Source organism: Heterodontus francisci, chromosome 7 (assembly GCF_036365525.1).
Source record: "Heterodontus francisci isolate sHetFra1 chromosome 7, sHetFra1.hap1, whole genome shotgun sequence".
NCBI lineage: Eukaryota > Metazoa > Chordata > Chondrichthyes > Heterodontiformes > Heterodontidae > Heterodontus > Heterodontus francisci.
This window is the reverse complement of record NC_090377.1, coordinates 14,132,684-14,157,047: the sequence shown is the minus strand read 5'-3', so window position 1 is coordinate 14,157,047 and position 24,364 is coordinate 14,132,684. Positions and strand designations below refer to the sequence as shown.

The 24,364-nt window shown below is 43.9% G+C and overlaps 1 protein-coding gene across 1 annotated transcript in view; it reads right to left on the bottom strand.

Annotated features, from left to right (window-relative positions):
* Positions 1-281: 281 nt before the first annotated feature.
* wnt6b (wingless-type MMTV integration site family, member 6b) overlaps positions 282-24,364 on the bottom strand; it is an 80,334-nt gene continuing 56,251 nt past the window's right edge. Inside the window, exons 3-4 of the mRNA XM_068034470.1 lie at positions 23,330-23,631; positions 282-1,994 (exon numbers count right to left, since the gene is read on the bottom strand). Of these exons, the coding sequence (XP_067890571.1) occupies positions 1,533-1,994; positions 23,330-23,631 (764 nt within the window). The 3' untranslated portion in view covers positions 282-1,532. The remainder of the gene's footprint in view (positions 1,995-23,329; positions 23,632-24,364) is intronic.

Below are 24,364 nucleotides of genomic sequence, written 5' to 3'. Positions count from 1 at the left end.
TTGGTCTTTTCAAAGGAAGGTGTGTTCCTGACATCATCGTTTGCCAGTAAGATATCACAGGCAATTCTTTTCAGCAATCCGACCCTTTCCCCTCCCTCTGTCCCCACCACGCACATGTGCATCAACACACACACACAAACACATGAAATGCACATATGTGATGCACGCACATGATGCGCACACGCAAACACAAACTCATGACACATATACAAAGACATGACACACACATGCACATTCACACACAGGCAGACTTACATGACTCATACACATGAAGCACACAAACTCACACAAACACATGAACACATGACGCATACACAAGCGCAGGAAGCGCACACAAAAACATGACACGCACACTCGCACACATGCAGACATATGTGGCACATGATCACACACATATGCTCACAGGCATGCAGACATACGTGATGCATATACATACATACAAACATACACGCATACACAAGCACACAATACACATGCACAAAGACGCACACATGCAAGCACTCTGATACGCACAGTTTTACACGTGTGCACGCACACACACACACACACATACGCGTGCGAAATAAAAGCAAATATTTGGGGCTTTTTGTCAAATGAATACATTTTGCATACTATTTACGATTTCTGTCCTAGCCTTATCCCATTGTTAAAGATTTCACTGCTCTTTCTGCTTTTGAGATCATAGGTTAATGTTTAAGCCACCCATTCAGCAGGAAGAAAAGGAATGCAGGCGGTCCAATTTCTGGCGGGGCTGTTGTGCATCACGCACAGTTGGAAAAATTCCCTCCCCCCACCTTTATTTAAAACCCACACCTCCTTTGCTCACACCAGTTCTAGTGTTCAAAACTGTTTGTCATTCGGTGGCGTGTTATGTCATTTCAACATGCTTTGCGCCCTCAGGTAGATGCAGTCCTTTTCTCTGCTAATAGTTTCTCCACTGCTGCCCTTGTTGTTAAGTTGTAACAAGGTACATCATATTTGTATGGATGGTCTTTCCTTCAGCTTACTCGCCTCCACTCCTCAATCTCGCAGGAATCTCCATGAAGCGGTTGAGCAGGGTTGGGTTTATGGTAATTCCCTTCTCGGTACGGATTGCCAATTCTCTAGGATTAACCAGGAATCTTCAGGAATTGAAGATTAATCTCCTGGACATTGCTGAGAGCAAAAAAAATCAGGGAGAGAAAGAAAAGCATCGGGAATTGGGGGAGGGGTGTTAAAAAATATTGTAATTTTATTTCATTTCCTTTGAACACTTTCACTTATTAATTGTCAAAATGTTGGAGATGGGGCTAGGGATCAGTGTGGAAATAAGGCGGGTTGACTGACAGTCGGGTCGTCCAATTGGGTAAGGCAGAGTCCATTTGCCTTCCGATTGGCCGTGGGAAAGCGGTGCGTGCAAAGATGGCTATGTTGGCAGGAGTGTATAGCATCGGTTGGAGGCAGGGAGAGCTGTCTGACAGGAAACCTCCAGGAATGCATCCGACCATAGTTGGTACTCCTCAGGCCCTCACTGCCCCCTCATCACCACCTCGTCACAAGCACAGGCTCAGCTGGTTGCGGACGGTACACTTCTTGCACTGCACCATGCAGCACCAGTGGAAGCGACACAGGCAGTTCTCCTCAACGACCACCGTCTGGTCCCTGAAGCCCCTCCCGCAGCAGAGCAGGTCACAACCGCTAACGTCCAGCGCCGTGCTGTTGCAGATCCTGCCCCTGGTGCCCGGCGAACCGGTCTTGCGGTTGGGCAGGCAGAAATCGGGCGAGTTGGCAGAGTAGACCAGGTCATGCCTGTCGGGGGGCTTGATATTCTGGCCGACCGGGATGAGGGTCTTCCCGTCGTTGCCCCCCATCACCTTGAAGGCTCCATTAAATCGGTCCAGGAGCCTGTCGCCGACCTCGCGGAGGTTTGGCATTTTCTTCCAGCATGTTCTGAGAGTGCAGGAGCCAGACAGCCCGTGACATTTGCATTCCGTTCTCATGTAATTCTTCACGGCCTGTTTGAGAGAAAGCGAGAGAGGAAAAAAAACAGATAGATTAGCAAGATAAAACTCACTGAAGAATTCATTCCAATAGCTACAGGCAAAGGATTGTCAGGCAGTTTCAGCAGAAACCTCACCTCGGTTACATACCTACAATAATGAAGTCATGATTAATGCATCAAGCTGCTCGCCTCCAGAACAAACTTTAATTAAGGTGGGTTTGTGGGCTAAAAGCGAAGGAAGGGACAGCTTGGGAACCCGCACAAACAAAGGACCTGGTTTCAGTAGGAACGAGCCGACTTTGATCCCTTCCCCAGCTCCGATTATCTAAGATTCAAATGAGGTCAGCAACTTTAGAGATGCAGTTTCCCTGCCCCAAGGATTGCCAACTGAATTCCAGGCCTGATGTGCAAAGGGCCCTGTTTGCATTAGTTACATGAAGGTGTACAATGTTCCTTAGCCTGTTGTGGGGCTCCTTGTGACCAGGGACTATATGGTCTGTTTGGATCAGGTTTGATTCCCATCTTGACTGTGCTAGCTGGTCTCAGTTAGTTGTTGGCATCCTACACAACACTCTGGGCTCAGGACAGAGGGAGATTGAAAAAAAAATCCAGAGAATGTTAGATCACAGAAACAGGCCATTCAGCCCATCTGGTCCAGCCTGGTGTTTGTGCTCCATATGAACCTCCTCCCACCTCTCTTCATCTCACCCTATCAGCATATCCTCCTATTCCTTTCTCCCGCATATCCTTATCTCGCTTCCCCTTAAATACATCTGTGCTATTGACCTGTAGTCGTGAGTGCTACATTCCCACCTCTCTCTGGTTAAAGAAGATTCTCCTCAACTCCCTATCGGATTTATTAGTGACTATCTTGAGTTGATGGCAATTGGCATCCAGCGATACTTGTTTGGGATGTACACATAATGTAGACAACAGGTGGGGGTGGTTAGGGTCGCTGCGAAGGACCTCACAGTTGAATATCCTGCCATCACTCTCGTACTTCAGGTGGATTATGAATGGGTGAAGTGTTGATGGCTATAGAACAATGCACAACCAAGAATAAAGCTCAAGGCAAGGGAAGGGAGGAGAAAATGGGGCAAAAGCAAGCACAAAGAGTGAGAAGGCCATTCGTCGCACAGAAACCACACAATCCATCCTTCCCCAATCATGGACTCTACCCAACCCACTTATCTCCCCTGAATTAAAGTTTCTCCCTGCCCAGCAACATAAATCAAGAAAAACTGCAGGATATTTATCCAATCTTACATATATAATCTATACGTTATATCATTGATTTCTTTGTTATGAAGGTTCCATAGCTTCAACAGCCTGGAGACTGTGGCTCAGTGAGGATCTCAGGAAGTTGTGAGTTAATGTCCCACTCTACCCACAAGATCACTACCTCTTGCCTGACGCTCCCAGGGCAGTACTGAGGTTTGTTGTGGGAGGTGCTGCCTCTTAGACGAGATGTTAAACTCAGGCCGATGTAATAGCTCCCCATGCACTATTCCGATGAAGGGCAGGGAGGTTCTTCCTGGTGTCCTGGCCAATATTTATCACTCAAACGGATTATCTGGCCGTTTTCCTATTGCTGTTTGTGGGAGCTTGCTACGTGTAAATTGGCTCTCACATTTCCTATGTTACAAAAGTGGCTACAATCAAGAAAGTACTTCATTGGCTGTAAAGAAGTACTTTGGGATGTTTAGAGGCCGTGAAAAGCATTATCAAAATGCAAGTCTTTTCTTCATATACAGCAGAAAGCTGCATCGCCTGCAGCAATGGGTGGGCTCAGCACAATGAAAGATTCAAACTTAATGTAAATTCTTTCTTTGCCTATATCCCGATCTGTTCTTATAAGCTTCCTTCTTAGTCCACATTGGCTGGCATGTTTAAGGATCTCCTTGCATGTTAGGTTCCCACTGAATATACCATGTCATTGCTGACAGGTGATATTACATAAGAACATAAGAAATAGGAGTAGGCCATTCAGCCCTTCGAACCCTGCTCCACCATTCAATGAGATCATGGCTGGCCTTCTACTTCAACACCAGTTTCCTGCACTCTCCCCATAACTCTTGATGCTTTTAATATGTAGAAATCTATGGATCTCAGTCTTAAACATACTCAACGACTGAGCCTCCACAGCCCTCTGGGGTACAGAATTCCAAAGGTTCACCACCCTCTGAGTGAGGAAATTCCTCCTCATCTCAGTCCTCAATGGCCTGTCCCTTATTCTGAGACTGTGTCCCCTGGTTCTAGACTCCCCAGCCAGGGGGGAACATCCTTCCTGCGTCTACCCTGTCCAGCCCAGTGAGAATTTTGTATGTTTGAATGAGATCACCTCTCATTCCATGCAATCTCCTAACCCTAAGGAGTGTTAAGAGCTGGAATCACTCTCATGATGCCAGTTGGTTTTCCCTTCTCTCTCCCACCCCTCCCACACCCCATTCCCCCACTCCCCCTCACCCCCACCCCAGCACCCCCAGCAGCAAGATTCACTTTGTATCTTACATCAAACAACAACAACAACAATTTGCAATTATATAGTGACTTTCACATAGTAAAACATCCTAAGGTGCTTTACAGGAGCGTTACCAAACAGAATTTGACACCGAGCCATATAAGGGGAAACAGTGGCATAGTGGTACTGTCACTGAGCTAGTAATCCAGAGGCCCAGGCTAATGCTCTGGGGCATGGGTTTAAATCCCACCACAGCAGCTGGTGGAATTTAAAGTCAATTAACTAATTAATCTGGAATTGAAAGCTAGTCTCAGTAATGATGTCATGAAACTATCAATGATTGTTGCAAAAACCCATCTGTTTCACTAATGTCTTGTAGGGAAGGAAATCTACCATCCTTACCTGGTCTGGCCTACATGTGACTCCAGACCCACAGCAATGTGGTTGATTCTTAAATACCCTCTGAAATGGCCTAGCAAGCCACTCAGTTGTCAAGGGCAATTAGGGATGGGCAACAAATGCTGGCCTTGCCAGCGATGCCCACATCCCATGAAAGCATTAAAAAAAAGGAGATATTAGGATAGGTGATCAGAAATTTGGTCAAAGAGGTAGGTTTTAAGGAGCATCTTAAAGGAGAAGAGAGATATAGAGAAGATTTGGAAGTGAATCCCGAGCTTAGGACCTCATCTGTTGAAGGTATGGCCATCAATGGTGGAGCAATTAAGATTGAGGAGGAAGAGGCCCGAATTGGAGGACAGCAGAGATCTCAGAGTGTTGTAGGACTGGAGGGGGATTACAGAGATAGGAAGGGGTGAGGCTTTTAAGACACTCCTTAAAACCTACCTCTTTGACCACACGTTTGGTCATCTGTCCTGATATTTCCTTTTGTGGCTCGGTGTCAAAGTTACGCTACTGTGAAGCACCTTGGGATGTATGCTACATTAAAGGTGCTACAATAATGCAAGCTGGTGTGCTGTTGTTGTTGGATGATGTAGATAACTCAAAGGATGAAGACGTGCCAATTAGATCCTGTCATCCTATTTCAGGCCGTTACTCTCAATGTAGATTAATGTTCCATTGACTAGGCGGAGCCTTTTCACATTGTAACCACTTGAGTGCACTGTAAGGAAATTCTTTCAAGTTTTCTTATTTTTATATTCTTATATTTTTATATTCTTTAAAATTATGTGTAATGAGTTCTTTATGTTGTCTGATGTAACATGAATGAGATATGTGGAGTCCAGTTTGCTGAAGATCTCTGACGGGTTTATTAACAGCTAAACTATTATCTGCAGTTTAGAGCAAACTATTTACAGAACCTTCATCTGGGTTTTACAGTTGTAAAGTGACTCTGGCTTTGAATCACATGACCACATCCCAGTACTTATGCTGTTTCCCTAAGGTTCTGCCCATCTCCCACTGGAGCTACAGCAGGAGACCAGCAGAACCCCTGCAGAATTTCAAGGTTTTTTTTTAATGCTACAACAAATTGGATTTGATCTTGACTTGGGCGGCACAGTGGCGCAGTGGTTAGCACCGCAGCCTCACAGCTCCAGCGACCCGGGTTCAATTCTGGGTACTGCCTGTGTGGAGTTTGCAAGTTCTCCCTGTGTCTGCGTGGGTTTTCTCCGGGTGCTCCGGTTTCCTCCCACAAGCCAAAAGACTTGCAGGTTGGTAGGTAAATTGGCTATTATAAATTGCCCCTAGTATCGGTAGGTGGTAGGGAAATATAGGGACAGGTGGGGATGTGGTAGGAATATGGGATTAGGGTAGGATTAGTATAAATGGGTGGTTGATGGTCGGCACAGACTCGGTGGGCCGAAGGGCCTGTTTCAGTGCTGTATCTCTAAACCAAACTACTTAACTCATTAGCATACTGAAATGTTAAAGGGACATCACTCTTAAGGCAATCATACAACATCCCCTTTCTTTCCAAAGATAACTCTTGTATGCTACAAGTAAAAAACATATAAAATTAGACAACATCAAAATTAATTGTAAGGATAGAGATTATAAAATTTACAGGTATAGAAGCTGAAGAGTCCACATATCGTTTTGGTGGTTTGGACAATTCTTCCAGATCTGGTTATGGTATGACCTTCTGGGGATGTGGATTTTACCCTTGGCTGTTTCTGGTTTGCAGACATGTTGTCAATGTGTTGGTGGTTGTCCTGTTGTTCCATCACACCCTCATCGTCAGAATGTGTTCTTTCGAGTCTGCTGTGCGTAATTGGAGTATTGCACACTTCTCTTAGTTGGCTTCAGTTCCTTCTCAACATCGCTCCGTTAGATGTTGTAATCTTGTACGACCTAGGCTCACTGCATATTTTGGATACCTCTGTGGGTAACCATGTTTTCATTGTGGGGTATATGGCCCTGACCTTTTGTCCTAAGTGTAGTTGAGATTGTTCCGCCCCTGCATGTCGGTCTTGCACCATCTTCATTCTCCCTTGTTTTTCGAGCAGTGTCTCCTGCATCTCGGAGAATTTGGACAGACGATAGCTTGGCAGAGTCATCTGCACTTGTCTGCCAAACATAATCTCGACTGGTGACGGTACGTCCCTATTCACAGGTGTAGCTGTGAGGTGGAGCATGACAACATGAAAATCTTGTTTTGTTGTCCTACACTTTGATTTGACTGTGCAAACCACTGTGGTGAGGAGGTTACATGGTTTCTGCCCCATTTGCACACATATCCCTGAAAGGTTTGCCCATATACTGTCGCCCATTGTCAGAAATGATTTCTTCAGGTGCACCAAATAGACTGAATATGGCACTCATTGTGTCTGCGACAACCGCACTTGAAGTGTCTTTTACCTGTCTGACAATTGGAAATTTGGAGAAATAATTGGTGATAAAGATAAAGTTGTCTCCATCAACGGAAAATAGATCAGTGGTGATTTTGGACCAAGGGGCTGACGGAATCTCATGAGGGCATAGAGGTTCTTTGCATTGTTGTGGTTGTTGACTCTGGCATGCCTCACACATCCTCACTAACCTTTCAATGTCATTATTGATACGCGGCCAATGAACAGTGTCTCGTGCCAGTCGTCTTGTTCGCTCTATGCCCATTGGCCTTGGTGAAGTTGTGACAAGATGTCCTTTCAGAAAGCTTTGGGCACAATCGCTTGTTTTCCCTTGAAGCTGACACCTCTTGAGATACTGAGTTCATCTCTATAAGGCCTAAAGCAACTGAGGGTTTCTGGCACCTCTTCCATGAGGCCAACTTTCCATGATGACTCTCCACAGTACTTTCAGTTGTGGGTCATTGGCTGTTTCTGATTGTAGTTGGTCACATTTGTGCTGACCAAAACGCAATAAAGTCAATTTTGAGCACACCTTCCACCTCGATGTCCATGCTATTTGTAGATCCAGTGGAACTTCTTCATTCTTGCTCAGTTTTGGCAATGTGTTCAGCGTTTCCGAGGTGACGATTTTGGTACCCGGTTTGTAGCAGACATCAAAGTCGTACCCCTGTACCTTCACTAAGAGCCGCTGTAGTCGAGGTGGTGCACTTGGCAATGGGTTACGCCAGATCATATCCAGTGGTTTATGGTTGGTTTCCACAGTGAACTGCTTACTGAACAATTAAGTGTGGAACCTTGTGATCGCAAACACCAGTGCAATTGTTTCACGCTCTATGTTTGAGTAATTGGATTGTGCTGAGGATAAACATTTGGAGCCAAATGCAATTGGTTTACCATCCTGTAGAATACACGCTCCCAGCCCTTTTTATGAGGCGTTGACTTTCAGGATTGTCTTCTTCTTTGGATTGTAGTACTGCAGGGTATAGGTTTCTGCTGACAATGCTTTATTTAAGAGCTCTCTCATTGATGATGCTTTGTCACAAAAATTTGGAATGTATGGTGGCAAAAAGTTAAAAAATCTAAGATGTCTTGTGGGGTAGGCATATCTTCGACTTTGCCTGGGTCAGGACAGGTTCTGAATAGATGGAGCCAAAGAAATTGATCTGACTTACATTCACCTGGCACATCTTGCTGTTAAAAATGAGCCCTTCACAATGAGCTACTGCCATCAGTGAATGAAGATTTCAATCATGCTCTTCTTTGGTTTTGCCGATTACCGCAAAATCATTGGCAATGCATCCAGGCACATTTTCTATAATTCTGTCCATATGCTGCTGAAACAGATCTTAACTGATAGATCAGTATATCTTCTAAATGGTTTTCTGAAGGTGGTGATTTCCTGAGATTCCTTAGCTCGGTGTACCGACCATATCCATGTTTAGCATCCAACTTGGAGAAGAATTTGGCTGCTGTGAACTTAGGATTCAGTTCCTCTCATGTCGGAATCTTGTGGGGCATCTGTTTAGGGAGAGGTTTAGATGCCTCGGATCTAGACATACCCTGATTGCTCCATCCTTCTTCAGTATGCATGTAATTGAGCTGCACCAGTCTGTGTGATGATGCACACGACTGATGATGCCATTGTATTCCATGTCATCTAACTTGTGCTCAAGCTTTTCTTGTATGTGCACGTGCACTTCCTGGGAGGGTCGACTGACAGAATTGCATCCTCTTTGAGTTGCAGTACATCGCCTTTGAAATCTCCTATGGTGTCGAACCGGTCCGGGTGCATTTGTTGCAGGTCATGGGCTGACTCAATGTGGGTACCCTTGGTCTCTTCTGCTATAATGGGTACCTTGGTGACCTTGTGAATGGTTACAATGTTGAGGTCCCTACACGCTGGTAATTCTGCCACTGCTGGTCCACTCGTGTCTACCAGGTAAAATATTTACAGTTTCCATGCCGACTTGTCATAGCTGCATTGCATTGTTGGTGTGCCACTGCAAGGGATGGGTGACCAATTGTACGCAGATAACTTTGCGGTTGTCAGTTGTATCATTGATTTCCAACGACTCCGGTACATTTCCTTCAGGATTTGGACTGGTAGGTTATTTGCACTAGCTCCGGTGTCAATCTTAACCCTGAGTGTATGTTTGCCAACATTCCTTGGGAACATGATGTTAATGGTAGAAAAAGCTTCCAGTTGTTTGACTTCATCAACACAATGTGTCAGGTTCACAATGTGAAATGCCTGCTCGTCTTCTGCCTGAGAATTGCTCGTCTGGGTTTTGTCTCAGGTCTGTTTTGCTGTGGATTTTGTGTATTGGCTTGCATTTATCCAGGTCTCCGGTGCTCTCCTTGCTGCTGTTGCCCTGTTTCTCTGCCTGTCTTCTGTTTGCTTGAGTCCTACTGTGACTTCTGGCTGCGTCTTTGGAGCCAGACTTCTTGCATTGGCGGGACCAGTGTCCTTTTGCACCACACGCCTTGCACAAATCTTGAAATGCAGGACAACTTTGCGGTGAGTGGGACAAACCACACTTACCACACAGCTTGCTTGCTTTTAGCGACCTGGTTATAATGCAGATACTGTTTTCTGGACCTAGTGCTTGCAGATGTTGTTGTCCAGCTACAATGGCTTCATATTTCCTGCCATCTTCTAGCAGCACATCAAAGACCCAAGAGGTCTTTCTGAAATGCTTCAGTGGGTGTTGAGACAATCACCAGCTCCATTAGACACTCCGATAGCTCAGTTTCTGAAAAATTGCATTTGTTGCACTTACTACGACATCTAGTGATGAACTTTTCTATTGATTCCTGTGGTTGTTGCCTGTAGGACATCAATTCCAGGCAGCAAATTCTAAAATTCGCTCTTAATCGGTGCTGATCTTCTAGCATTTTCCACATCTTTGTGGGATCTTTCTGGTCCTCTTCAGATAAGCCAGAGGTGTTGATTCTGTGTAATCCCTCATTTCCAACTGATACCAGTATTTTTACAGCCTGCTTCTCTGGTTCTACAATCACTTGGTCTGTGAAGCATAACTGCATTCTTGTTTAAAAAGTTTGAACTTGGATAGGATCTCTGGCCTTCTAGTTCATGCTGGGAAATTTGGTATCCATCTTTCTGCTGTTCTTTTGCTTAAAACTTTCTTTAAGAGTTGTTCTATGACTCTGCACTGTTTCCCCTTTAAGAGATTCTCTGTTATTTAGACTAGCTGCTTGAATGGAGAGAAGCAGTGTTCTGTGTTTATTTTTCTTTCAGCGCTTAAGCCTATCTGTTTACACAGCTGTTCAATAGGCAGTTCAATTGTTTTTTTTTGCTAGAGTTTGTTTATGTTTTTCACGCTCGAGTGGTTTAATGGGGTTTTTTAGCTGTGGCTGTGTGAATGGAGACTCTGCAGTGATCGGGGTTTTCCCAGGCTTTTGCGAATGGACGCCTCCTGTAATGGCACTGACCTCAATCAGCCTGGGAGAGGAATTGGGTTTTCCCTTTTTTTCTCCATGGATCCTTTGAAAAAAATCAATTTTTAAGCACTTTGAAGCTTTTTTTTAAACTGGGATTCCTCGACCATTGGCATAATGACTCACCCGATCGTAGAAATTTATAGGATCATAAGAAATAGGAGCAGGAGTAGGCCATTTGGCCCATTGAGCCTGCTCTGCCATTCAAACAGATCATGCTTGATTATCTACCTCAACACCATTTTTCCCCACTATGCCCATAACTCTTCATGTTTTTAATATGTAGAAATCTATCGATCTCAGTCTTGAACATACTCAACAACGGAACCTCCGCAGCCCTCTGGGGTAGAGAATTCCAAAGATTCACCACCCTCTGAGAGAAGAAATTCCTCCTCATCTCAATCTTAAATTGCCTGCCCCTTATTCGAAGACTGTGCCCCTTTGTTCTAGACTCACCAGCCAGGGGAAACATCCTCTCCACAGCTACCCTGTCAAGCCATGTAAGAATTTTGTAAGTTTCAATGAGATCACCTCTCATTCTTCGAAACTCTAGAGAATATAGAATTTATTTGCAGCGTGTCGTTCTGTGCTCTGCCTTCTACAACTAGAGGTAAGTTCTTTCTTCTTTCCACTTTGGGGCCAGTATTTCTTTTGAACTTTCTCTCTTTTGGCTGTAAGAAGGGTCATTTCCAAAGCTGTTTTACCTGTGGTCTTCAAGCTTAGATCTTGTGTTTCCACCACCGCTGCCACCATATAATGAGTTCTTTATGTTGTCTGATGCAGCATAAATGAGATACGTGGAGTCCAGTTTGCTGGAGATCTCAAATAGGTTTATTAACAGCTAAACTATTATATACAGTACAGAGAAAACTATTTACAGAACCTTCGCCTGGGTGTTACAATTTCTAGCTTCGAGTCACATGACTACATCTTGGTACTTAGTTCATTACCATACTGAGATCTTAAAGGGACATCACGCTTGAGACAATCACACAACATTATGCTCACAACCAGAGATAAATACATCCACATTGTGAAATATTCAGAATTTTTAAATGGACAAACAAATTGGATATTATTCTGGGGCAAATTGGCACTCTGGGATTTGGTGCTAGTTTACCTTTTACCAAAGGGTAAAAGGAGGTGGCAGATTTCCTCCAATGACGTGGTCAGTAGATTCAAGCCCCAAAGCGGAAGCATGCCATACATGTCTGGATTGAAGACTGAGCCCTGAGATTGTGCCATTAGCTGAGGATGTAGACATTAGCGCAGAGTGCTTCAGCAATTCAATCAATTTGGGTGTCTGTTCATTGATCTTCCTCATGCTATCAGGGTCAGTAGCTCCTCACAATGTTCTCCAACAATATCTTTCCGTTAAGATGCTACTCTATATGGGAATCTCATCATCATTTCCCCTTTTAGTGAGCGAGTCTCACCAATAAGGCGGGCACTATTGAGGAAGTTACTCTATCAGGACGCCTCTTAAGTAGGAGGTTTTACCGTCAGGACCTCTACTAATGAAGGAGTCTCACCCTCATTTCAAAAAAGAAGTCTTAGCTTAGGGCCCTATTATTGAGTGGGGGGGGGTGGTGGGGTCCCACCATCAATCACCCTTACGGGCAAAGAGTTGCTATCAGGTCCCCATTTAAAGATGGAGTCTTATATCAGGAACATTTTAAATGAGTTTTACCACCAATTACCTTTTAAATGAGAGAGTTTTACCATAAGAAGCCCTCCCATAATTTAGTTATAACATGAAAAGAATTCAGACTAAGTTTAACATCCTTCCTTTTGCCAGTATCTTTTTATTCAATATTTTTGTGCAAACAGTGAATACCCCTGATATTGTCAGAGAGCATGAGGAGCCATCACATCACAGTGGCTCTGTAACTGGTGCTGTCCTATGCCCCCACCTAGTGGGCTGGATGAGAAATGACAGAATACATCCTGTGCCAGAAGGAGGCCTTGTACCTTAAGACGTTGGCACGGCCAACTTGTTGATGGAACGGTCTCTGGTCAACTGGTCAGGAACTTGCAATTCTTTCGCCTGCTTGTGTGAAAATAACTATGACCTTAGTCTCCAAATCTAATGATAAATTGCAAGTTGGCAGCATTCCTCCACAGTCCCATCAATCGCCTGCTGAAGTCATGGGAGGGGGAAACAGAGAGATCTTCAACAGAGTTACAGTACCAATCTAACCTCCAACTCACTCTGAGCAGCGGCACAGGAGATCGTCTAGTAAGTGATAATAATAGCAGGTTCTTTATATATTAGAAAGAGTAGCAGTTCCTGTCTCTAATAGAAATTAGAAGATGTTATCAATACAATGGAGCATGGCACTATAGTATATGGAGTAGAAGATAATATATTTATGTGTGTGTGTCTGCATCCCAAAGAATTTTATAGCTAATGAAGTATTTGTAAAGTGTAGTCACTGTTGTAACATAGGAAATGTAACAAGTAATTTGTCCATAGCAAACTCCCACAAAGAGCGGCACAGTGGCGCAGTGGTTAGCACCGCAGCCTCACAGCTCCAGCGACCCGGGTTCAATTCTGGATACTGCCTGTGTGGAGTTTGCAAGTTCTCCCTGTGTCTGCGTGGGTTTCCTCCAGGTGCTCCGGTTTCCTCCCACGGCCAAAAGACTTGCAGGTTGATAGGTGAATTGGTGAGGATGTGGTAGGAATATGGAATTAATGTAGGATTAGTATAAATGGGTGGTTAATGGTCGGCACAGACTCGGTGGGCCGAAGGGCCTGTTTCAGTGCTGTATCTCTAAATCTAAATCTAAAAGAGCAATAAGCAATACTGAGCTATGTTAAAGTAAACAGGACTTGAACACTTAATCTTCTGGCTCTGAGGCAAAGTTCTACCCACTAAACCACAGCTGACACTATGAGTATATTTAGAATAATACCAGAGCGTCTGTATATCATAGCAATTTATAGAGATTTGCACATTCCAGGTATATACTACAGAAAACATTGATCCTGTGCATTTCACAGGGACCTAGAGAGTCTGCCTATATTACAGATCTAATGTAGAGCTTATATATCATTACATAGAATATACAGCACAAAAACAGGCCATTCAACCCAACTAGTCTGTGCTAGTTTTTTTTATTCTTTCATGGGATGTGGCGTCATAGGCAAGGCCAGCATTTGTTGCCCATCCCTAATTGCCCTTGACAACCGAGTGGTTTGCTAGGCCATTTCAAGGGCAGTTAAGCATCAGCAACACTGCTATGGCTCTGGAGTCATATGTAGGCCAGACCAGGTAAGGACAGCAGATTTCCTTCCCTAAAGGATTTTAGTGAACTAGGTGGGTTTTTATGACAATCAATGATAGTTTCATGGCACCATTACTGAGACTAGGGCTGGAATTTTACGGTGGGCAGACGGGAGGCGGCCTCCGACGTAAAAATCAGTGGCGAACCCGCTTCCACTTCGCCTGGGGATCCATTCCATATTTTACAGGTCCCCAGGCTTTAATTGTTCCGAGGCGGGACTTCCACCCGAGAGCTGCAGCCCAGCATGCACAGAAGATGCCTGGGAGCCGGGAAGGCAGGTAAATTTTGGTTGCCTCGTCGGGAGTAACCGGTCGGGTCCCGGCGAGGCAAGGTGGTCGTTTGGGGGGAAGGGGGGGTGGGGGAGCGTGTTGGGTTGTGGGGTGCTTAGGGTAGCGGGGGCCGCCCTCCATCAGGTACCCTGTGCTCGATAAGCAGCACCCCCCCCCCACCCCGAGACGATAAGAAGCCGCTCGCTTTTCCCAAGTGGCTTTTGCCGGCTCCATGCCCGCTTGCCACGCATAAAATGATTGGACTGGGGCTGGCGGGCCATTTTTCGCCATCCCCGCCCTACGTAAAGTGGGGGGTGGAGGCAGGAACGAGTCGGGAAAGCCTCCCGCTCCATTGTACGCCACCCCCCCTCTGCACCCATCTGGCTCATTGGGATGACTTAATATTCTGGCCTAGCTTTCAATTCCAGATTTTTTAAATTAATTAATTGAATTTAAATTCCACCAGCTACTGTGGTGGGACTTGAACTCATGTCCCAGGGAATTAGCCTGGGATTCTGGATTACTTGTTCAGTGTCATTACCACTACGCCACCATCTCCCCCACATGAATCTCCTCCCATTCCATCTCCCTCATTTCAGCTTTTCAGCATAACTTTCTGTTCCTTTTTCTGTCATCTAGTTTCCTTTTGAAAGCGTCTGAGCTATTTGCCTCAACCACTTCCTGTGGAAGTGAGTTTCACATTCGAACCAATCTCTGAGTAAAGAAATTTCTCCTTATTTTCCTATTGGATTTATTAGTATCCATCGTGTATTTATGGTCTCTAGTTTTAGACTTGACCACAATGGAGACATTTTCTCCACATCTACCCTGTCCAACCCATTCATAATTTTAAGGACCTTTATCAGATCTCTTCTAAAGGGAAAAGTCCAAACTCTTCAATCTTTCCCAATGGGTTCTTGTCTCTCAGTTCTTGTATTATCATTGAAAATTTTTTTGCACTTTCTCCAGTGCTTCTATGTCCTATTTATAGTATCGAGACCAGAACTTGTTCACCAGACTTGTTCCTGGGATGGCGGAACTGTCCCGTGAAGAGAGATTGGGAAAACTGAGCCTGTATTCTCCAGAGTTTCGAAGAATGAGAGGTGATCTCATTGAAACCTACAAAATACTTAAAGGGATAGAGAGGGTAGATGCAGCTAAGATGTTTCCCCTGGTTGGGGAGTTTAGAACCAGGGGACACAATTTCAAAATAAGGGGGAAGCCACTTAGGACAGAGATGAGGAGAAATTTCTTTACTCGGAGGGTTGTGAATCTTTGGAATTCTCTACCCCAGAGGGCTGTGGAAGTTCAGTCGTTGAGTATGTTTAAAGCAGAGATTGGCAGATTTCTAAATACCAATGGCATAAAGGGATATGAGGATAGTGTGGGAAAAAGGCTCTGAAGTGGATGATCAGCCATGATCGTTGGGCGGCACAGTGGCGCAGTGGTTAGCACCGCAGCCTCACAGCTCCAGCGACCCGGGTTCAATTCTGGGTACTGCCTGTGCGGAGTTTGCAGGTTCTCCCTGTGTCTGCGTGGGTTACCGCCGGGTGCTCTGGTTTCCTCCCACATCCAAAGACTTGCAGGTTGATAGGTAAATTGGCCGTTGAAAATTGTCCCTAGTGTAGGTAGGTGGTAGGAGAATGGTGGGGATGTGGTAGAGACTATGGGGTTAATGTAGGATTAGTATAAATGGGTGGTTGTTGGTCGGCACAGACTCAGTGGGCCGAAGGGCCTGTTTCAGTGCTGTATCTCTAAATAAATAAATTAAAATAAATGATCGTATTCATTTCTCCTATGTTCCTAACTATGGATTGCAGTATAGACTGTAGCTAATAGTATTGCCTCTATGTATCGTAGGTAATGGCAGTCTTGGTATATATTTTAGTTTAGTATAATATATGCTCTGTATATACTGTAGGTGATTGTACAGCCTATGTACATTGTCACATCATATTGTGCATAACTGTACAGCTTGCATATACTGTTAACAGGTTAGCCTGCATATAGTGTAGCTAACCATTTTGCTAGTATATACTTCAGCTAATAATTTACTAGCAGTAGTTCCTAGGGATCGGTCCTAGGTCTATTACTGTGCACTGTCTTTATTAATCACCTGGACACTGGTGATGAAAGTATCATCAGTAAGTGTGCAGATGACACCAAAATCTATGCAAGCGTTCGGACAGTAGAGGAGTGCAATAAAAATCAAATGAATTTAGATGTGCCTAGGGAATGGGCCGTACAGTGGCAAATAGCATTTAATTTAGATAAAAGATTCTTAACAATGTACTTAGAAAATCATAGTATGATCAGGCAAAGTCAACATGGTTTTACAAAAGGAAAATCGTGTTTGACAAATTTATTGGAGTTTTTTGAGGATGTGACTAGTAGGGTAGATAAAGGGGAATCGGTAGATGTAGTATACCTGGATTTCCAAAAGACATTTGATAAGGTGCCACATAAAAGGTTAATATGCAAGATAAGGGCTCATGGAGTTTGGGGTAATATATTAAGCATGAATAGAGGATTGGTTAACAGACAGGAAGCAAAGAGTAGGCATAAATGGGGCAGTTACCAAGAGGTTGCAGAGAGATATAGACAGGTTAAGTAAGCGGGAAACAAGTTGGCAGATGGAGTATCTGTGGGGAAGTGTGAGGTTATTCACTTTGGTCGTAAGAATAGAAGAACAGAATAGTTTTTTAAAAGGCATGAAACTTGTAAATGTTAATGTTCAGAGAGAATTGGGTATGCTCATACAATGAACACAAAAAGTTAGCATGCACGCACAGTAGCCTATTAGGAAGGCAAATGGCATGTTAGCCTTTATTGCAAGGTTATTGGAGTTCAAGAATAAAGAAGTCTTGATGCAGTTGTACGGGGCTTTGGTGAGACCACACCTGGAATACTGTGTGCAATTTTGGTCTCCACATTTAGGGAAGGATATACTTGCATTGGAGGCAGTTCAGCAAAGGTTCACTAGATTGGTCCCTGGGATGAGAGGGTTGTCGTATGATGGGAGGCTGAGTAAATTTAGTCTATATTCTTTGTAGTTTAGAAGAATGAGAGGTGATCTCATTGAAACTTACAAGATTCTGAAGGGGCTTGATAGGGTTGACACTGAGAGGTTATTTTCACTGGCTAACGGATCTAAAACACGGGGACACAGTCTCAGGATAAGGGGCCGATCATTTAGGACTGAGATGAGGAGAAATTACTTCACTCAAGGTGTTGTGAACCTTTGGAATTCTATACCCCAGAGGGTTGTGGGATGCTCCATCATTGAATACATTTAAGGCTGGGATAGATAGATTTTTAGTCTCGCAAAGAATCAAGGGATATGGGGAGCGGGCAGGAAAGTGGAATTGAAGCCCAAGATCAGCCACGATCGTATTGAATGGTGGAGCAGGCTCAACAGGCTGTGGGGTCTACTCCTGCTGCTATTTCTTATCTTAGTCTTACGTCTTAAATCAAAGGGCAGCATTCAGTCACTATACATGCCACATCAGACTGCACCTGGAGTACGGTGCCCAGTTTGCTCTCCCCATGTGTTAGGTGACATATTGGCCATTGAGAAGGTCCAGAGGAGAGTGATAAGAATGATTCCTAGATTTAAAATCCTCAGCTACTCAGATAGGCTTAAGGAACTTGATCTATTTACTATAGAGCCATGTAGACTTAGGCGTGAAATGATGGAGGTCTATAAAATAATGAAAGGGTTGGATAGTGTGTCCCCCATTGATAGCTTATTCCAGTTTAACAGATTGAGGAGGAACAGAGGACAGGAGTTTCAATTATGTGAGTAGGAATAGACTGGTATTAGGCAGTTCTTTTTCCAGAGAATACGGAGCACCATGTTGACGGCTGCTTTGCTGGGTGTTGACTCCCTATAGCCTTCAAGGGGGAGCTGGACCCGTTCCCTGACTGGGGCAGAGTTCACATCATAGAGAAGGTAAGTGTATTTGTAGATCACCCTTGGTCCATGTCACCTCCTGCATTGGGTTTTGATTGCCTGAGGGGAACAGGGAGGAATTCTCTTTACTGGCTCTGGGCTTTTTCTCTGTGTTTTGCTGCTCACAGCAGATTACATTGCTGCGTGGGGTGGGGGAAGAGGGCAGGAAAGCGAGAGGAAGGGTGTAGTCACGATACTCCGGCTATCATGGTGTGGGACAGGCTTAATAGACCAGCTGGTCTTTACACAGCTATTAATTTAGCCTGTTTATATTTTAAGTAACAGTATAGTCTTCATAGCTATCTGCTGTAAACAACTGAATAGCCTATATATACTGTAGTAACAAAGTAGGCTATATATACTGTAAGTAAAAGAATAGTTTGTATATATCGTTGGCCACACTCTCACTTGTATATACGGTCAGTAACTGTATAGCCTGTGTATATCATAACTAAAACTATAGCCTGTACTTAATCACTCCAACATTGGCGGCCGTGACTTAAGCTGACAAGACCCAAAGCTCTGGAATTCCTTCCCTAAACCTCTTGGCTTCTCTTTCCTCTCTCTCCTCCTTAAAAACACTCCTTAAAACATACCTCTTTGACCAAGCTTTTTGTCCCCTGCCCTAATATCTCCTTATGTGGCTCTGTGGTAACATTCCTGTGAGGCACCCTAGGACTTTTTAACTATGTTAAAGGTGCTTATAAATAAAAGTTGTTGTTGTATATATTATAGGTAACTATAGCCTGTATGAAGGAAAAACTTTATTTAGCACCTTTCATGATCTCAGGATATCTCAAGTGGTTTATTAAGTCATCAGAAGGAGAAGGGGGAGCGGGGAAAAGGAAGGGGTCTCAAAATTAAGATGCAAAAAATCAGTTGAGGTGCTTTAGGAAAATTCAATTGAAATATTACAGAGAATCAAGAACTAGTAATCATTTTAAATGAATCTTTCAAATCTGTCCTCATAAATTAAGATTGCTGGCAATTTCTAAATCAAATTATCTACGGAATCTACTTTGAATGGAGCGTACAGTAAAGTGCCTGTTATGAAGAGAATGCAATGCCTACAGGCATCTAGAAGCAGAATAAATGCACCTTAGAATTATGAAGGAAACAAGGGAGGAATTAAGTGAGGCTCTGGTTAATATTCTTCAGAGCTTTTTCAATGGGACTTGGGATGAGTGTAATCGGAGACAGATTAATAATTTGTGAGGCTCTGGTCAGTCCCTCACTCAATTCACCAACCCTACCAGCACCCCCTCCACCCCACACCATTAAAACACCAACGTACGGGTAACTCATAAAATGTTTACAGGTTTCATTAATGATGATGAAAAAAGAACTTGCATTTTCATATCACCTTTCACAACCTCAAGATGTCCCAAAGCACTTCAGAGTCACTGAAGTACTTTTCAAGTGTAGTCACTGTTGTAATGCACGAACCATTACAAAATGTATCACAATATAGTATGTTTACATAGAACCAGTATGGCGGTTATACATAGTGCCTTTATGTATTATGGTGAGTTCTATAAGGGTGTTCCATATTTGGATGGTACCTTGGGGACAGGCCCCATACCCGTGTGTCAATTTACCCCTGAATCTAATCCCAATGTTCGAACATGGAGCATGGCATTAGCCCTAGGCTTCTATGCCAGTTTATTTAGCAACCATAAAGTGGAGGGCACATGCTTGACAGCATTTTACTGGACCTCAGGACTTGGATATATCAGTGTTTATCTAATGAGTGTAGAGACCACTAGGAGTCTTCATAAAGCAATGGATCAAGCTTCACAAATCCACTGGAACACTCTGTTTGATTAAGCTCTGCATCAAAGTGAGATTTAAAGGTGCTGAAAGTTAAAGGCAAGATAACTCATTGGACAGAAAATCAGTCTAGCAACAGCACTGATCCTCAGAGGAAGTGCGACTGCATGTAAAGATTTGAGTGAGATGTTGGGACAACTGTGGGATTTGAAGCAGGAGCAGAGAGGACGTAACTATGCCAATGAATGTTAGGGGCGCACACAGGATCCCCCTTCCACACAGGTGAAGAGGTCGACCAAAAATCCATGGGGGTTAAGTTTCTATTCTGGAGTCTTTTCTATTTATATGGATAATTATTTTGAAGGAAAATATTTGTTTCTACCATCTATTTACCTATCTATCCACCCCTCTATCTATCTATCATCTATCAGTCAAGTTATCTATATCTATCTATTTACTTATCACTAGACATTTGTGGTTGATACATAATATAGATAGATAGATAGATAGATAGATAGATAGATAGATAGATAGTTAGATAGATAGATAGATAGAGATAAAGTGACAGATAGATAGATAGATAGATAGACAGACAGATAGATAGATAGATAGATAGATTGATAGATAGACAGACAGATAGGTTGTTAAATAGAGATAAATAGGAAAAGCAAGACTTGAATTTATATCGTGCCTTTCATGACTTCAGGACAACCCAAAATGTTTTACAGTCAATGAAGTACTTTTGAATTGTAGTCACTGTTGTAATGCAGGAAACGTGGCAGCCAATTTGTGCACCGCAAGCTCCCACAAATTGCAATGAAATGATGACCAGATAACCTTCCTTTTAGCAATATTGACCTGGATACTGGGGAGATTTCCCCTTTAAATACTGGCCACCTAAGAGGGCAAACAGGGCCACAGTCTTATCAAAAAGGCGGCACCTCCGACAGTGCAGCACTTCCTCGGTACTGCACAGGAGTGGCACCCTGGTCTTTGTGCTCAAGTCTTTAGAGCAGAACCCTGAACCAACAACCTTCTAACTGAGAGGCAAGAGTGTTATCACTGAGCCAAAGCTGACACTGTTACTGAGAGGCTAGTGAGAGGCCCGGACACTTCAGCTGCAGGCAATCTCATTGAACCTAAACTGTGATCAGAGAACCAGAAAATACAACTGTAAAATTAATAAACCTAGAATGAGACTAGAGTTTAGAGAATATATATTCCTTCCACATAAATATGAAACAGAAGGAAGGACGGATAACTGATTAAGGACAGGTTTGATGGGTATAAGAGTTGACAGAAATGATCAAGCAATGTATGGAACATGATGGGGCCATGGTAATGTCATCTGAGGAATGTGGCTGGTCAGCATTGAATAATGTAGGTTGTTAATGTTAGATTAATATCTTGGGAGTTTGCTGGATTACCTTCAGGGCCCAGGGAGTAAGTTCATATACCTATAGTTTTATTCATCTTGGAAGGTTTAACTGCAGCAAAGTCACTGTCCCTTTAGGGGATTCAATAATGAATAGATTCCTCAATGGAGCAAATTGTGCAGGGTCTATCAGAGCAACAGGATCAGTAAAACAAGTGGCCTTGGACCCATGTTTGTGTGTTGCTGTTATAGACTGCAGTCTAACTTGCATTTACTATAGTGCAGCCTCCACACCCAGTAGTTTCATCTTCACCTTCACTGCAATGGGCAGAGGAGATCTCCCACCCATTGTAGAACTCAATCTGCTTTACCAGATTCCCACCCATTGATCTCAACACGGGTTCTCTGATAAGCGAGCAGCAACAGGATTTAATGGGGTAGACATAGAGAAGATGTTTCCATTTGCAGGTGAGACCAGAACTGGGGACCATAAATATAAGATAGTCACAAATAAATCCAGAGGAAGGTGAGAATGTGGAACTCACTATCACGGGGAGTGACTGAGGCAAATAGCATAGATGCATTTAAGGGGAATCTAGATGAGCACACGAGGGAGAAAAGAATAGAAGGATAAACAGACGAAGTAGGATGGGAGGAGGCTCATGTGGATCATAATCTCTGGCATGGACATGTTGGGCCAAATGGCCTGTTTCTTTGCTGTAAATACTTTGAAATAGTTTGCAATTTATTCCACCAGATTACCATCCAATCAATGAAGGTGAAACGTACAAATACCACCCCATCCCCCCCTGACCAATGCCCCCACCCACCCTGTAATTGATATTTAAGGAAGACCTTTTGTACCATAGAATCTTACAGCACAGATGGAGGGCATTCAGCCCATCTTATCAGTGACAGATTGAACCCTACTTTCTACCCCTTTATATCATAGGAAAATACAGTTGCTAACACCTCCATACACATAACAGAGAACAACATAGCCTCTTTGTAAAGAAGAAAATTGTTATTTCTCTACCACATTACACAGGAAATAATTTCCCTGGGCTTCATTGAGTTAACTGGTCTCAGCTAGGTGGCAGTTAAGCAAACTGATTGATGGAGATTACTTGCGAACACCTTGTACCATTAGCGGGTGAAAGAGTGGGTGAATGAACTGCTTTCTGTGCTCCCCTGAGGTATACCAATAGGAGGAATGCGAGAGAGCCTCTCATCTTTCATATGAATGGGAGGAGTCCATTCAGCCCCTTGATCCTCTTCCGTCATTCAATTAGATGACGTCTGATCTGTGTCTTAGTTCCATATACCTGCCGTATCCCTCAATACCTTTAGTTAACAAAACTCTATCAATCTCAGTTTTAAAATTGCCAATCGATCCAACAACAATTGCCATTTCTGCAAGAAGTTTCAAACTTTTACCACCTTTTGTGTGTAGAAGTGTTTCCTAATTCCACTCCTGAAACATCTGGCTCTAATTTTTAGATTCTGCCCCCTAGTCCGTGACTCCCCAACCAGTGGAAATATTTTCTCTTTATCTATCCTATCTGTTCTGCGTAATATCTTGAAACTTTGATCAAATCCCCCATAATCTTCTAAATTCAGGGGAATGCAATCATAGTTTGTGTAATCTCTCCTCATAATTTAACCCTTGAAGACCAGGTATCATTCTGGTAAATCTACGCTGCACACCCTCCAAGGCCAGTATAACCTTCCTAAGGTGTGGTGCCCAGAACTGCTCACAGTAACTCCAGGTGAGGGTCTAACCGGGGCTTTGTATAGCTGTAGTAGCAACAGGGCTGGACTCAGGGACTAGACGTAGCATCCCCATCTCACTATTCTGTGGCGCTGTGCATTGACAGTCCAATGTTAGTACGAGTGCATCTCCTGCCCTAGGCAACACAAAGTTGAACGCCACCAAAGAGGAGTAGCTTTAAAAAACAAAAACTCACCAGCCGCCCCGCCTCATTGTTGTGCAGATCCACCAGCGTCCGGATGTCACTCTTGCCTTTCTTCCTCCTCGCGTCCATGAACTGTTTGGACTTCTCGTACCCAAAGTCCACATCGTCGCCACATCCGCCCCACTCCCAGGCAGTGCCCTCTGCCCCAGCTGCTGTGGTGGGCAGCGGCGGTGTGCGGCTCCTGGACCTATCACAGCCACACTGCAGTAGCTCGCCCATGCTGCATGCCTGGGTCACAGCATGCGTCACTCCGGCCGAGGTAATGGCGTACACAAAGGCCGTCTCCCGGATATCTGTGTGAGTGGAGTGGCGGGGGGGGAGGGGAGGGGGTGGGATTGGGGTGCAGGAGCAAACAGTGCGTAAAGGGTTACTAAATACAACAACAACTTGCATTGATATAGCGCCCTCAACGTAGTAAAAACATCTCCAGTCTCTTCATGGGAGTGTAATCAGACAAAGTCCGACACCAATCTACATAATCAGACACTAGGATAGGTGACCCAACGCCTAAAACAGATGGCCTGATCATTCGAAATAAAAGCAAAATACTGCGGGATGCTGGATAGGTGGTGGTAGGTAGGTAGGTGGTAGGGAAATATAGGAACAGGTGGGGATGTGGTAGGAATATGGAATTGGTGTAGGATTGGTATAAATGGGTGGTTGATGGTCGGCACAGACTCGGTGGGCCGAAGGGCCTGTTTCAGTGCTGTATCTCTAAACTAAACTAAACTAAAAGTGCCGGAAATACTCAGCAGGTCTGGCAGCATCTGTGGAGAGAGAAACAGAGTTAACATTTCAGGTCGACAGCCTTCCATTAGAATTCTGAAACGTTAACTCTGTTTCCCTCTCCATAGATGCTGCTGGACCTGCTGAGTATTTCCGGCACTCTCTGTCCTCATTTCAGGTCTGATCATTTATCTCATTGCTGCTTCTGGGAGCTTGAAAACCAGCTGCAATGTTTGCTTCAAGACAATAGCGACTAAACTTCAAAAGGGCTTCATTGACTGTGAAGTACTTTGGGACATT